At 41.9% G+C, this 12,500-nt stretch overlaps 1 protein-coding gene across 1 annotated transcript in view; it reads right to left on the reverse strand.

Moving 5' to 3' along the window:
- Positions 1-12,500, reverse strand: part of pex5lb (peroxisomal biogenesis factor 5-like b) — a 60,577-nt gene that overhangs the window by 17,963 nt on the left and 30,114 nt on the right. The window contains exon 8 of the mRNA XM_028593200.1: positions 4,472-4,591. Within this exon, the coding sequence (XP_028449001.1) occupies positions 4,472-4,591 (120 nt within the window). The remainder of the gene's footprint in view (positions 1-4,471; positions 4,592-12,500) is intronic.

The following is a 12,500-nucleotide window of genomic DNA, read 5'->3' on the forward strand; positions in this document are numbered from 1 at the left end:
TATAACTAGCAGGAGACAAGTAATAACTGAGGTAAGTTTGGAGACATTACCTTATTTAATCAATAAATTAATAAATATTTTTATTGCATCTCTTTTCGGTGTTGTAATTTGTAGACGTCCCCTAAGCACTCGTCTTACAGCAGCAACAACAACAGCAGAGACGAGAAGCCAACAGGCAAGTGTTATTTACATAAACTTCTGGTGTTCTTACAAACTTTACAATCCATCGTTTTATGAGTGCAACCTACTTGTACTAGTGTAGAAGTTTGGTATCATTTCGGGCATTATTAGTGGGGTAACTTACGAGATACAAACGTGGGTCCATTAGCCTCTGCGCTAATAAGCTATTCAGCTGATAACGCTACTCTACGCTAACTCTCCCAATGTTAGACTCAAGTGAAAAAAGCTTCTGGGGGGGGTGTTTGGCTCGAGGTCATGGTGCAAAGGAACCCTAGGGTGACATTACTCCCAACCATCACTTTAAATCTTCTCTCCTCTTCTTCAACACTGCCAGGGTCTCTGCAGGTTTCACCAAGTCAAAGTTAAGGCCGGCTGCACACCGGCTGCGTGGCGTGTCCGTTTATATTTGGGTTCCCATGGTAACAGCTTAGAGCGTGCACACTGCCTGCTGACACGCACGTCTGAAGTCGCCCCGAAAACGCCTGCGTGCTAGAAATAGAACAGACGCCTATTATTCACACCACACGCCAGCGTGTTGGAAGTGTTTCCAGGCAACATAGGAACAGGAAAAGATGTTCATATGTCAGTTAGACACAAATACATATTAATACATGACACGTTGATGTTTGAAAGTCTCCAGGTTTCGACATAAATGCAGATATACACTACCGGTCAAAAGTTTGGGGTCACTTAGAAATTTCCATTCCAGACAGAATACCAGCTGAGATCAGTTGTATTGGTTTTTTTTAACCAGGGCAGCAGTTTTCAGATTACATTATGTGCTTACATAATTGCAAAATGGTTCTCGACTGTTGTAGAAAGAAGTGTCTGAAGAAATGCTTGAAATTCATGTTTTTTGGTCTAAACGTCATACCCAAATTAAAAGTGGTACAGCTCCCATATACTTTGACACTCAGGGGTGTTCCTGATATCATTGGAAAGGAAACACTCAAGTTGTGTCAGGGTGATTCTAGGCCTTACTGACACAGAGTTACAGAGGCTAGAATGGAGATTTTTTATTTCTGTCCAAGTTATAAATCTGTAAAATTATTAAAATACACTGCTGTAAACACATCTGACAGGTGACAGACAACACAGCATTAGCCACGTCTCAGCTTACTACAGAAAAAAATTCAGAAGCTAAAAGACTCAAAAATGGATTTTATATGAATTCTTTTCTACAAATAATAATAATAGTCTGTGCGTTTTTTATTTCTATTTGAAAAGTGCAAATAAAAAAGCCAAAAAACTACAAAATACAACACTTCTCAAATACACAAACAAACCCACATCAATCACCTTTCCAATGATATCAGGCACACCCCTGAGTGTCAAAGTATATGGGAGCTGTACCACTTTTAATTTGGGTATGACGTTTAGACCAAAAAACATGGATTTCAAGTGTTTCTTCAGACACTTCTTTCTACAACAGTCGAGAACCCTTTTGCAATTATGTAAACACATAATGTAATCTGAAAACTGCTGCCCTGGTTAAAAAAAACAATACAACTGATCTCAGCTGGTATTGTGTCTGGAATGGAGTGGAATGGAAATTTCTAAGTGACCCCAAACTTTTGACCGGTAGTGTATATAAATGTAATTTAAATAAATAGTAAATAATTATGGATGTTCAAATATTGCACCTGTCAATCCAGAAGGAAATATTCTGGAGCCTAGTCTTCCGTCAATACTGCCGACGTTGTCTTTGCTGTAATCATATCAGTGTATATTTATGTTTATGTTTATGGGAAACCTCCATGTGTCCAGACAAGGCTAGCAGCAGCAGCAGCAGCAGCAGCAGACACCTTTCTGGTGGGGGAAGACGTAGAAAACACCACGCAGCCGACACACAGGCAGTGTGCAGGAGTCCGGAGTGCAACAATAATCCAGAAACACTTTCATCCTTCTGCTCTGAAAAGATGAAAGCTACGCTGACGTGAGAAGCGTCTCGGATCACTGGAACACTGGATGGGATGTTGACCTGTGATGTAAACAGCTGTTTGGCGGCTTCGCCTCCGTAACCACGAGAGGAGGAGGAGGGATTACTGCAGGATTACTGATGCTCTGTCTTCAAAGAGGATTAAAACGTCCATCTCAGTTATAATCTGCCATATATCATTAATGGTGGCGCCGCGGTTCGATTTGACTCTCTAATCAAACATTTTCTTTTTCTAGCAGGTGACGGAGACTCTGGATCTCAGATGACTCTCTCATCACGCTTTTGAATTTCAGTCAAAATGAAAAGCTCACTTCAATCAATTTTGATTTCAAAATCGAAAATCTGAAACCTGATGGGTAGCGTTCATGCATACTTCACTTCAATTCAATTTTATTTATAATATCAAATTATATCAAGAGTTATCTCGAGATACTTTACAGATAGAGTAGGTCTGGACTAGAGATGGCCCGATACCATTTTTTGCTTCCCGATACCGATTCTGATACCTGAATTTGTGTATCGGGCGATTCTGAGTACCAATCCGATACCAGTGTGTCATATATTTTATTATGTTTACTAACTGTATACTACTATCTATCTTTGTTGTCAGTCTGGCTCAGGTAAAACTCTTTGTGAAACATAAACAATGAATGACAGATTATTCTTTTATTATGCAGCTTGACTTGTTATAACGGGAAAAAGAACAAAAATAAACAAACCGGGAACTATATTCTCAGACAGGCTTGCTGCGAGCATATCACTCCGCCCAAGTACTATATTCTTCCACCTGAGAATATAGTTCCCGGTTTGTTTACTGTTAGAAGATGGCTGTGTCTCATGTTACGTTGTTTTTTGTACACGCTGTGACTCTATAAATCACAACATGTAAATAGGAACATGTTGGCGTTATTTTGTCACTTATTTGGAGCAGTAGGATTACTGGAACCATTCACCTGCAGGATCTGTGATGGGCTGATGCTGCTGGAGGCGTCAGACAGCATTACAGCACACACGGAGATGAGAAAGGTATGTATGGACTAGTCTAACTCTGGGGGTTACAGTGAATAAGATAAAGTCCCAATAAGAGATGAGAAGGGTATGTATGGACTAGTCTAACTCTGGGGGTTACAGTGAATAAGATAAAGTCCCAATAAGAGATGAGAAGGGTATGTATGGACTAGTCTAACTCTGGGGGGTACAGTGAATAAGATAAAGTCCCAATAAGTCGGCGTGTTCCTTTAAACGTTTTTTTTCCCAGTTCCAAGGCTGTAGTTTAGTAAATCTATCTCTGACAGCGCTGTGCTGTCAGAGATAATGATTAGTGCTGGTCAGGGGGTACTTGGCTTAAAGAGACAATTCAAAAGGGGAACATTATTGAAAAAAGTTTGAGAACCACTGCAGTAGACTATAGGACTGGTATCTAGATTGGCTACAAAATAAGTTGCATGTTGGTCTAACTTGTAGTTGTAATACAGTGAATTATATTTGAACTAGCGACAAAAAAAGAACTACAACACCAAATAATAAAAAAACAAATATTATAGAGCGCTGAGGGAGTATTAGAGGCGGCGTTGCATGAAAGTAGGAAAATGAACACCTGTTAAAAATGATTTAAGACCCAGAACACAATACTTCAGGAAATTTAAATTTAAAGATGATTTTTTTGGGGCTTTTTCCGCCTTTAATGGACAGGACAGCTAGATGAGAAGAGGGGGAAGACATGCAGGAAATCGCCACAGGTCGGACTCAAAACCTGGACCTCTGCGTTGAGGCATAAACCTCTATGTATGTGTGCACCCTCTCTACCCACTGAGCCAACCCGGCCACAATACTTCAAGCCTAGAAATCTAGACGCCCCCTAGTGGGGGGGGTCTAGGCACTCTCCGTTGGTTGGAAAAAACAAATTTTGGTCAGGCCAATCACATCGTGTATAGAGCCGGTGGGCGGGGCTTATGGCTGCTGCTGGTGAACAGAGGTCTTCTGGAAGACTTGGAGTTCAGCTTTTCTTTGAGAAAAGAACAAAGAACGGCACTGAAGTCATTCTTAAAAAAGGAAGATGTGTTCAGAGTTTAAAGTTGAATCCATCAACTAGCGTTGCTCTGATTGGTTGGAGTGCTATCCTATTGGCGCAGGGGGAATTTGAAAGACAAGAGTTTATCCCGCCCCTCGGATTGAGCCCTGACCAATGGTGAGTTCCCAGACCTCAACATCTGGATGTGGGTCTGGCTTATCAGGCTACAATACTTCAGCAAATGTAAGACTTTTCAAGACCTAAAAAGACCCTGCGGAAACCCTGTGATAAATCAAAGTTTGGGGACCGCCGGGTTAGGGGCAGGACGGCTGTGAACTCACCTTCTCTGCAGGCGAGGCCACGGGCGGGATCGGACCCTGGCCCTCAGAGTCCTCCAGCCAGTTCCTCCGAGCCAGCTCCTCCCACTCGGCCTGCATCTTATCCCAGAACTCTGTGTCCGACTGCAACACACACACACTTCACATCAACAACACAGACACAGACTTTTATCCCTGAAATGCACCCTGGGAGTCGTAGTTGACTTCTCTGTCTTACAGTTTTTATGTTGAAACTAGGGGCTGTCAAAATGAAAAGAATCAGAGGGTTCATTCGTAGATCTGGACGTTCCCGAGCGCACTTGAAGGCAGCTTCATTTCAAGATTCAAGACTCAAGACTTTATTGCCATACAACTCGGTGCAAGTTGCTAGGGATTGGTTTCAGTGTGCTCATGACAGGACATCAACACAATACAACAACAGAAACATAGAGCTAATATATACACACATATAGTATCCCACATGGGATCACACTTATAACAATATCAGACAATAAAGATAAAAAGGGGACACTGATCTAGGTAGACAGTTAGACAGGTAGACAGGTAGACAGGTAGAAAGGTAGACAGGTAGACAGGTAGACAGTTAGAAAGGTAGACAGTTAGACAGTTAGACAGATAGACAGAAAGGTAGACAAATAGACAGAAAGGTAGACAGTTAGAAAGTTAGACAGATAGACAGTTAGAAAGGTAGACAGTTAGAAAGGTAGACAGTTAGACAGGTAGACAGGTAGAAAGGTAGACAGTTAGACAGTTAGACAGATAGACAGTTAGAAAGGTAGACAAATAGACAGAAAGGTAGACAGTTAGAAAGTTAGACAGATAGGTAGACAGATAGACAGTTAGAAAGGTAGACAGTTAGAAAGGTAGACAGTTAGACAGGTAGACAGATAGACAGGTAGAAAGGTAGACAAATAGACAGAAAGGTAGACAGTTAGACAGGTAGACAGATAGACAGGTAGAAAGGTAGACAAATAGACAGATAGACAGTTAGAAAGGTAGACAAATAGACAGTTAGACAGGTAGACAGGTAGACAGTTAGAAAGGTAGACAGTTAGAAAGTTAGACAGATAGACAGTTAGAAAGGTAGACAGTTAGACAGGTAGAAAGGTAGACAGTTAGAAAAGTAGACAGACAGGTAGACAAGTAGACAGTTAGACAGTTAGACAGGTAGACAGGTTACAGCATACCTGGATGACAGTCCAGGAGGTTAAAATAACCAATATCAATTTAAAGTGACACGTTGCATAGGAATGCATAGCGCAAGGCCACACTTTGCAATAAATAGATAAAATACCGTTAATATGGGTGGCATAAAAAGTATTATTAAATATATACTTATATATATATACTATATATTATTAAAACAGCGTGAGTGTGATTTCCCGGAGAAAGAGAGAAAGAAAAGATACTGAGGGACTGAGGCAACAGTTCACAGCTTGTGTTTGGTGTTTTAAATCTTCCTTGTGGCAGAGATAGAGGCAGTCATGTTTCCTGTTTCCTGTACGGGACTCTCACACCACCTCTAAGTTTTCTACATAAGAGTGACATGACACTGAGCGGTATGTCCTTTATGTCTCTTACCAGCTACCGTATTTCTAGATGCAGCATGAATATGGAGCGTCTACTCCAGTTCATGCGAACGCTAATGTTAAATTTCCAGCCAATAGGAACACTTGGAGTTGATGGTGGAGGTAAATATTCATGAAAAAGGACAAGTTGGCGAACGGGGCAACACAGATTTAGAGAATGAACAACTAAACACGTTACACACTGGGGCTTTTAAGCTAACAGCGAGAGCCACGGACGTGGTGAAGGCTCTGAAGAGGCTTCAGAGGTTAAACCTGATCCTGGATCTCGAATAATTGAGAGCCACACACACTTCATCTAAAGAGTGTTACTAATAACTGGAGCAGTGGTGTAGTCTACGTGATACGCAGTTATACGCCGTATGCCCACTAGGAAAAGTCAAGGTTTTCCGTATACCCACTTACAAAAGCGCGATGATACGTAACAACATCGTGGTGACAGAAAGTTCTCACTTTCATTCATAAATTCACCCCGTCTGGTGTTGCGAAGCACTGACATTTGGACCTTTGGAGCTCCGTGGCCCTGGATCTGACGCGACGTCACTTTTAAAGTTACTAAGCAACAACAAGTTGTTTGTTGGTCCTTCTTTGCGTGCTCTTTCCTTTATCGCAACTGGTAGAGTTTGAACCATTGACATATATATATATATATATATATATATATATATAAAGGTTTGAACAACGTTTTAAAGTAACGAGATATGAAACGTAAATAGACCCAAATAACACTACTTCAGTGTATTCATAAGTCCGTCCTGAAGCTCCTCCCGCGTCGGGTGACACTGCAGCTGCTACAGATCAGGATGACCCGATCGTTAACGTTACCGTTACAAAAAAACAACCCGAAAAGTCTACCGCAACGTTACTGTTACCTGGTAAGTGACAGTAGCTTATATGATATTGCGTGTGTGTGTGTGTGTGTGTGTGTGTGTGTGTGTGTCTGTGTCTGAGTAAAGCAGTAACCAGAATACAATGTTTATATTTCCTTGTTTGAGATGATGAGAGAGATGGTGAGAAGTGAGAACTCGTGGTCAGCATTGTGGATTGAAAGTCAGGCTAGGGAGTTTAAAACCAGGCATCCTTGGTTAGAGTGGAGGGACAGAAAGTTATTAGATAAATATCAGCACACACATGCAAAGCTGATCTAATCAATGGGAATTCCTAGGGTCAGTGACAATGCAAATTAGAGTAAATTCTTAAATCTTAAATATGCATTACTTTACACAATTAAATTTCTATATTATAATGTTAGTTATCAATGGTCAGATAATTAACTAAAATAAAAAGAGTGGAGCTTGTTTTTCTCCTTCGTCTGCTTTTTATGCATTTGTTAGCCATGGTGATGACGACTGTAAACAATTTATTAAATACTTTTGAGTAACTTTAGGCCCTGTTCATCAGATGTTATTACTAATTGATACAAAACTTGTATGATGATGCTAATTATTAGTCATGGTTTTGTGTGGCAGTGTAGGGGTGTCTCTGTGTCTGTCAGAAGGTCTGAGATCTACTGTATCTGCAGAGATATCACGTAATGCACAGCAGACTATGGTGCAGGTGGATTATTTTCTGAAATATAGTGACTTTATTCTTGTAATAGCTTATTGTATTAACACTTTATTTTTCGCAAAATATCACAACTCCTCCAAACGTCAGAGAACACAGATGAGATATACTGTATTTTGAATGTGCACAAAGTTTTGAACATGAGCAGAAATCTTGCTCACACACATCTGAAATATTACAGTCCAGGGGTTTATTAATTCATTAAAATGAATTCATGTATTATTCAGGTGAATAATTTTAATATGCACATTTAAGGAGGTTACTTCCTCAACAAAAGAAGCAAAAGTGGAAAGAGTAAATGATGCCTAGGGTACATGTGACTCAGATATAATTAGAAACTTCGATCCAAAGGAGAATAAGTAGATGAAAGCAATACAGAATGCCTGAGAGCATTACTGCAAAATATTCCATTATGTTTTTATATTTGGATTGTTATCTATGTTTCCCTTTAGATAAAGATATTTCCAGCATAAATTTATTCAGAAAAAGGTCAAAAATAAATAAATAAGTGCATACAAATTCACCAGAATGCAAGAAATTAAGTATTTAATGATCAAAATTTTCCGGGGGTGGACCCCCAGACCCCCCCATCATAAGTCACCATGCACACAAATCTGGAAACAAAACCCTGGCCTTTGGGTTGCCAGACCAGTTATGATTAGACCAAATGTTGGTGCCATCTAACTTCCATGGAAGCTAGAAACTAAAATGAACATACATTGCTACTCTATCGCTGACACAGCCCTGTGGACACCTGGCTACGCTTCGTATTCGGAAACATCACAGTGCGTCGCTCTGGGACAGGCGAGTATGAGGCTGGGAGGGGAAAATCACAGTATAGTCACTACAAAAATATAGACTACACCACTGACCTGGAGCATGCTGTGTTTCTGGTTAAAGGAACAACCAGATTATTAATAAAAGATAACTTTGAAATGTGACCTTACAGCAGAATTAAGGAACCCAAACACTTTACTCTTGATGATGTAAATGTTGATGTTGGATATGAGAGTGCGGAAACATGAGCACATTACCCCCATTCTCCACTCACTCCACTGGCTTCCTGTCTCCACCAGGATTGAATACAAGGTTTCCCTCCTCACACATCAATGCATGCATGGACATGCCCCTCCCTACCTCAAAGAACTTATCAACCCTCAAAACACAACATGCTCCCTCCGCTCCACTCACTCAAACCTCCTCCACATACCCAGAACCAGACTCAGGACTATGGGAGATAGGGCCTTCTGTGCTGCTGCCCCACGTCTGTGGAATGCCCTCCCTGACACCTTGAGGGCACCTCAATCCACTGGCTGTTTTAAAAAAGGCCTTAAGACATTTCTCTTTTGCAAAGCTTTTGGTCCCTTTTAGATGTTTTATTTTTATTTTTATTCTTGTATTTTAAACTACTTATCTTTTTGGTTTTTTATCGTTTTTATTTCTAACCTGTAGCACTTTCAGATCTCTGATGAAAAGTGCATTATAAATTAAATGTATTATTATTATTATTATTATTATTATTATTATGTTTTATAAATCATAAACTCATTTTCAGAAGGCGTTGTGCTGTGCTGTGTTCTGTCGGCGGTGACCTCCGAGTGTCGGAGGATTAAAACACCTGCAGCTAAATTCAGAAAGTGTCAGCAGCTTTTAATCAGACCAAACGCTGTGACTGGTTCACTGAGCAGAGCTGACGGGATTGAAGAGCACCAACGCTTTGATCACTTAAATTAATCTGCACTTTAATCACTGAGCTGTTCGATCACATCACCTCATCCAGACTGGATCAAGATTAACACCTGAACCGCCCCGAACCGCCCTTGGGGTCCTATCCTGCACCCAGCGCAGCGCAAAGCCCGACACAAGTGTCTCTCCTAGTTTAAGACCGACCCAGTTGTCAGTTTCCCGTCCAGCGCCCACGTCATTTAAATAGCAAATACATCTGTGGCCCAGGGAGGTGTGTTCAGGTGCATTCTGCTGGTCTTACAGGGAGGTGTGTTCAGGTGCATTCTGCTGGTCTTACAGGGAGGTGTGTTCAGGTGCATTCTGCTGGTCTTACAGGGTGTGTTCAGGTGCATTCTGCTGGTCTTACAGGGAGGTGTGTTCAGGTGCATTCTGCTGGTCTTACAGGGAGGTGTGTTCAGGTGCATTCTGCTGGTCTTACAGGGAGGTGTGTTCAGGTGCATTCTGCTGGTCTTACAGGGAGGTGTGTTCAGGTGCATTCTGCTGGTCTTACAGGGAGGTTTGTTCAGTTGCATTCTGGTCTTACAGGGAGGTGTGTTCATGCATTGTGGGTGGTCTTACAGGGAGGTGTGTTCAGGTGCATTCTGCTGGTCTTACAGGGAGGTGTGTTCAGGTGCATTCTGCTGGTCTTACAGGGAGGTTTGTTCAGTTGCATTCTGGTCTTACAGGGAGGTGTGTTCAGGTGCATTGTGGGTGTGCTGGTCTTACAGGGAGGTGTGTTCAGGTGCATTCTGCTGGTCTTACAGGGAGGTGTGTTCAGGTGCATTCTGCTGGTCTTACAGGAAGGTGTGTTCAGGTGCATTCTGCTGGTCTTACAGGAAGGTGTGTTCAGGTGCATTCTGGGCGTGCTGGTCTTACAGGGAGGTGTGTTCAGGTGCATTCTGGTCTTACAGGGAGGTGTGTTCAGGTGCATTCTGGTCTTACAGCGAGGTGTGTTCAGGTGCATTCCGGGTGTGCTGGTCTTACAGGGAGGTGTGTTCAGGTGCATTGTGGGTGTGCTGGTCTTACAGGGAGGTGTGTTCAGGTGCATTCTGCTGGTCTTACAGGGAGGTGTGTTCAGGTGCATTCTGCTGGTCTTACAGGGAGGTGTGTTCAGGTGCATTCTGGACGTGCTGGTCGTACAGGGAGGTGTGTTCAGGTGCATTCTGCTGGTCTTACAGGGAGGTGTGTTCAGGTGCATTCTGCTGGTCTTACAGGGAGGTGTGTTCAGGTGCATTCTGCTGGTCTTACAGGGAGGTGTGTTCAGGTGCATTCTGGGCGTGCTGGTCGTACAGGGAGGTGTGTTCAGGTGCATTCTGGGCGTGCTGGTCTTACAGGGAGGTGTGTTCAGGTGCATTCTGGGTGTGCTGGTCTTACAGGGAGGTGTGTTCAGGTGCATTGTGGGTGTGCTGGTCTTACAGGGAGGTGTGTTCAGGTGCATTCTGGGCGTGCTGGTCTTACAGGGAGGTGTGTTCAGGTGCATTGTGGGTGTGCTGGTCTTACAGGGAGGTGTGTTCAGGTGCATTCTGGGAGTATTGCTATCTTGAGGCAGCGGGAAGGGATCGCACCATTGACCAACAAAAACCTGGTCTAAAGTCAATAACGCAGCATTTCATTGTTATTTTAACAGAGCATTAGTAAAATGCTCCTAGGCTCGTGCACAGCGCGTGCACACTATGCTTGTTACACACACAGGGAGGCACACACACACACACACACACACACACACACACACACACACACACACACATGCAGAAGATTATTAATAAAAATATTACGGTGCAAATCCTCCATCATAACAGCAATGCCCCAAGGTCCAAACGCACCTGGCTTTTAAAGGGAATGGGAGATGATCTCTGATTGGTTGATTGCATGTTACGCCCTAAACGCACCTCTGATTAATGAAGACACTAAATACAACCCTTTAGGACCAGGCACCCGGCAAACTCAAACTAGCAGAAGTGGTAACGTTGCTCCGAGGTTCCGGTTAAAGTTGCTCGATGCGATCAGAGTTTAAAGTGAACTCAAAGAAAGCAGATAATGAAGGAGATCCGGCAGAACTTCAGGCGGCACCGAAACAATCCGGTGAATAAGCCTTCGTCTAAACAGTGTATGAAATGAAAGCTCATTTAAACTATACTCTCACAGTGATTTGGTAAGCCTGCTCCTGAAGCTGTACTGCTGCAGCCGACATTACCGTTACAGAAACTACAGAACATGAGCCAGATGAGGCTGATGCTGTACACCAGGGGTGTCAAACTCAACTTCCCAGAGGGCCACGCTGGAAAATAAGATTCACATCAAGGGCCAGACATGTTTACTTTATCGACATGTGTTTATTTCATTGAAAAAGTCAAATATATTTGACTGTATTATTGCTAGGGCTGTCCTCGACTAAAGAAGTTCTTAGTCCACTAACACTTATAGGATTTAGTCGACTAATCGATTAGTTGATTTAATTGACAGAGCTGTGAGCTTTGAGAGGTGGTTAAGACTAGAAAAGCACAATATAAATGTAGTTAATTAACCATCTGTAAAACTGAGTTTCTCCACAATTAATCCTGCAAAAGCACCACTTTAAATCTTGTGTTTACCATAAATGTGCTCAGAAGTTTCTTGGAAATGAGTAATTAAGCATGAATAAGCATAAAAAATGACTAATGGACTAAAGAAATCTTAGTCGACTAAGACCAAAACTACAGATTAGTCGACTAATCGACTAAGAGGGGGCAGCCCTAATTATTGCATGTGCCATATAGTCTTCTCACTTACAGTTTGGTCGACATAAAGTCCTAAAGAAGTCAAGTTCTTCGGCCATCATAGGAAAAAGTGCCCAAAAACGTAGGAATAAGTGACAAAAATGTCAGAAAAAGTGACAAAAACTAGATGGGCCAAAATGGAAAACATTACAGTATACTCACATTAGCCACTTTTAAAACAAATCATGGCTAATTCGGGAACAATCTTGCTCTCATATTTAGTTTTTACATTGTAGACTTCCCTTCCATTTTCATTTCTTTTTATTTCATCTTTATTGTACTGTTAATAATAATGTAAATCTGTATTTTTATTTGTGACCAAAAGCCCTCCTAGGGACAAGAGTCGAGAATTAGCTTCGGCTAAAAACACTCTGATACATCCATCAGATGTTGTGTGTT

The sequence above is a fragment of the Perca flavescens genome, chromosome 12 (genome assembly GCF_004354835.1).
Source record: "Perca flavescens isolate YP-PL-M2 chromosome 12, PFLA_1.0, whole genome shotgun sequence".
NCBI classification, from domain to species: domain Eukaryota; kingdom Metazoa; phylum Chordata; class Actinopteri; order Perciformes; family Percidae; genus Perca; species Perca flavescens.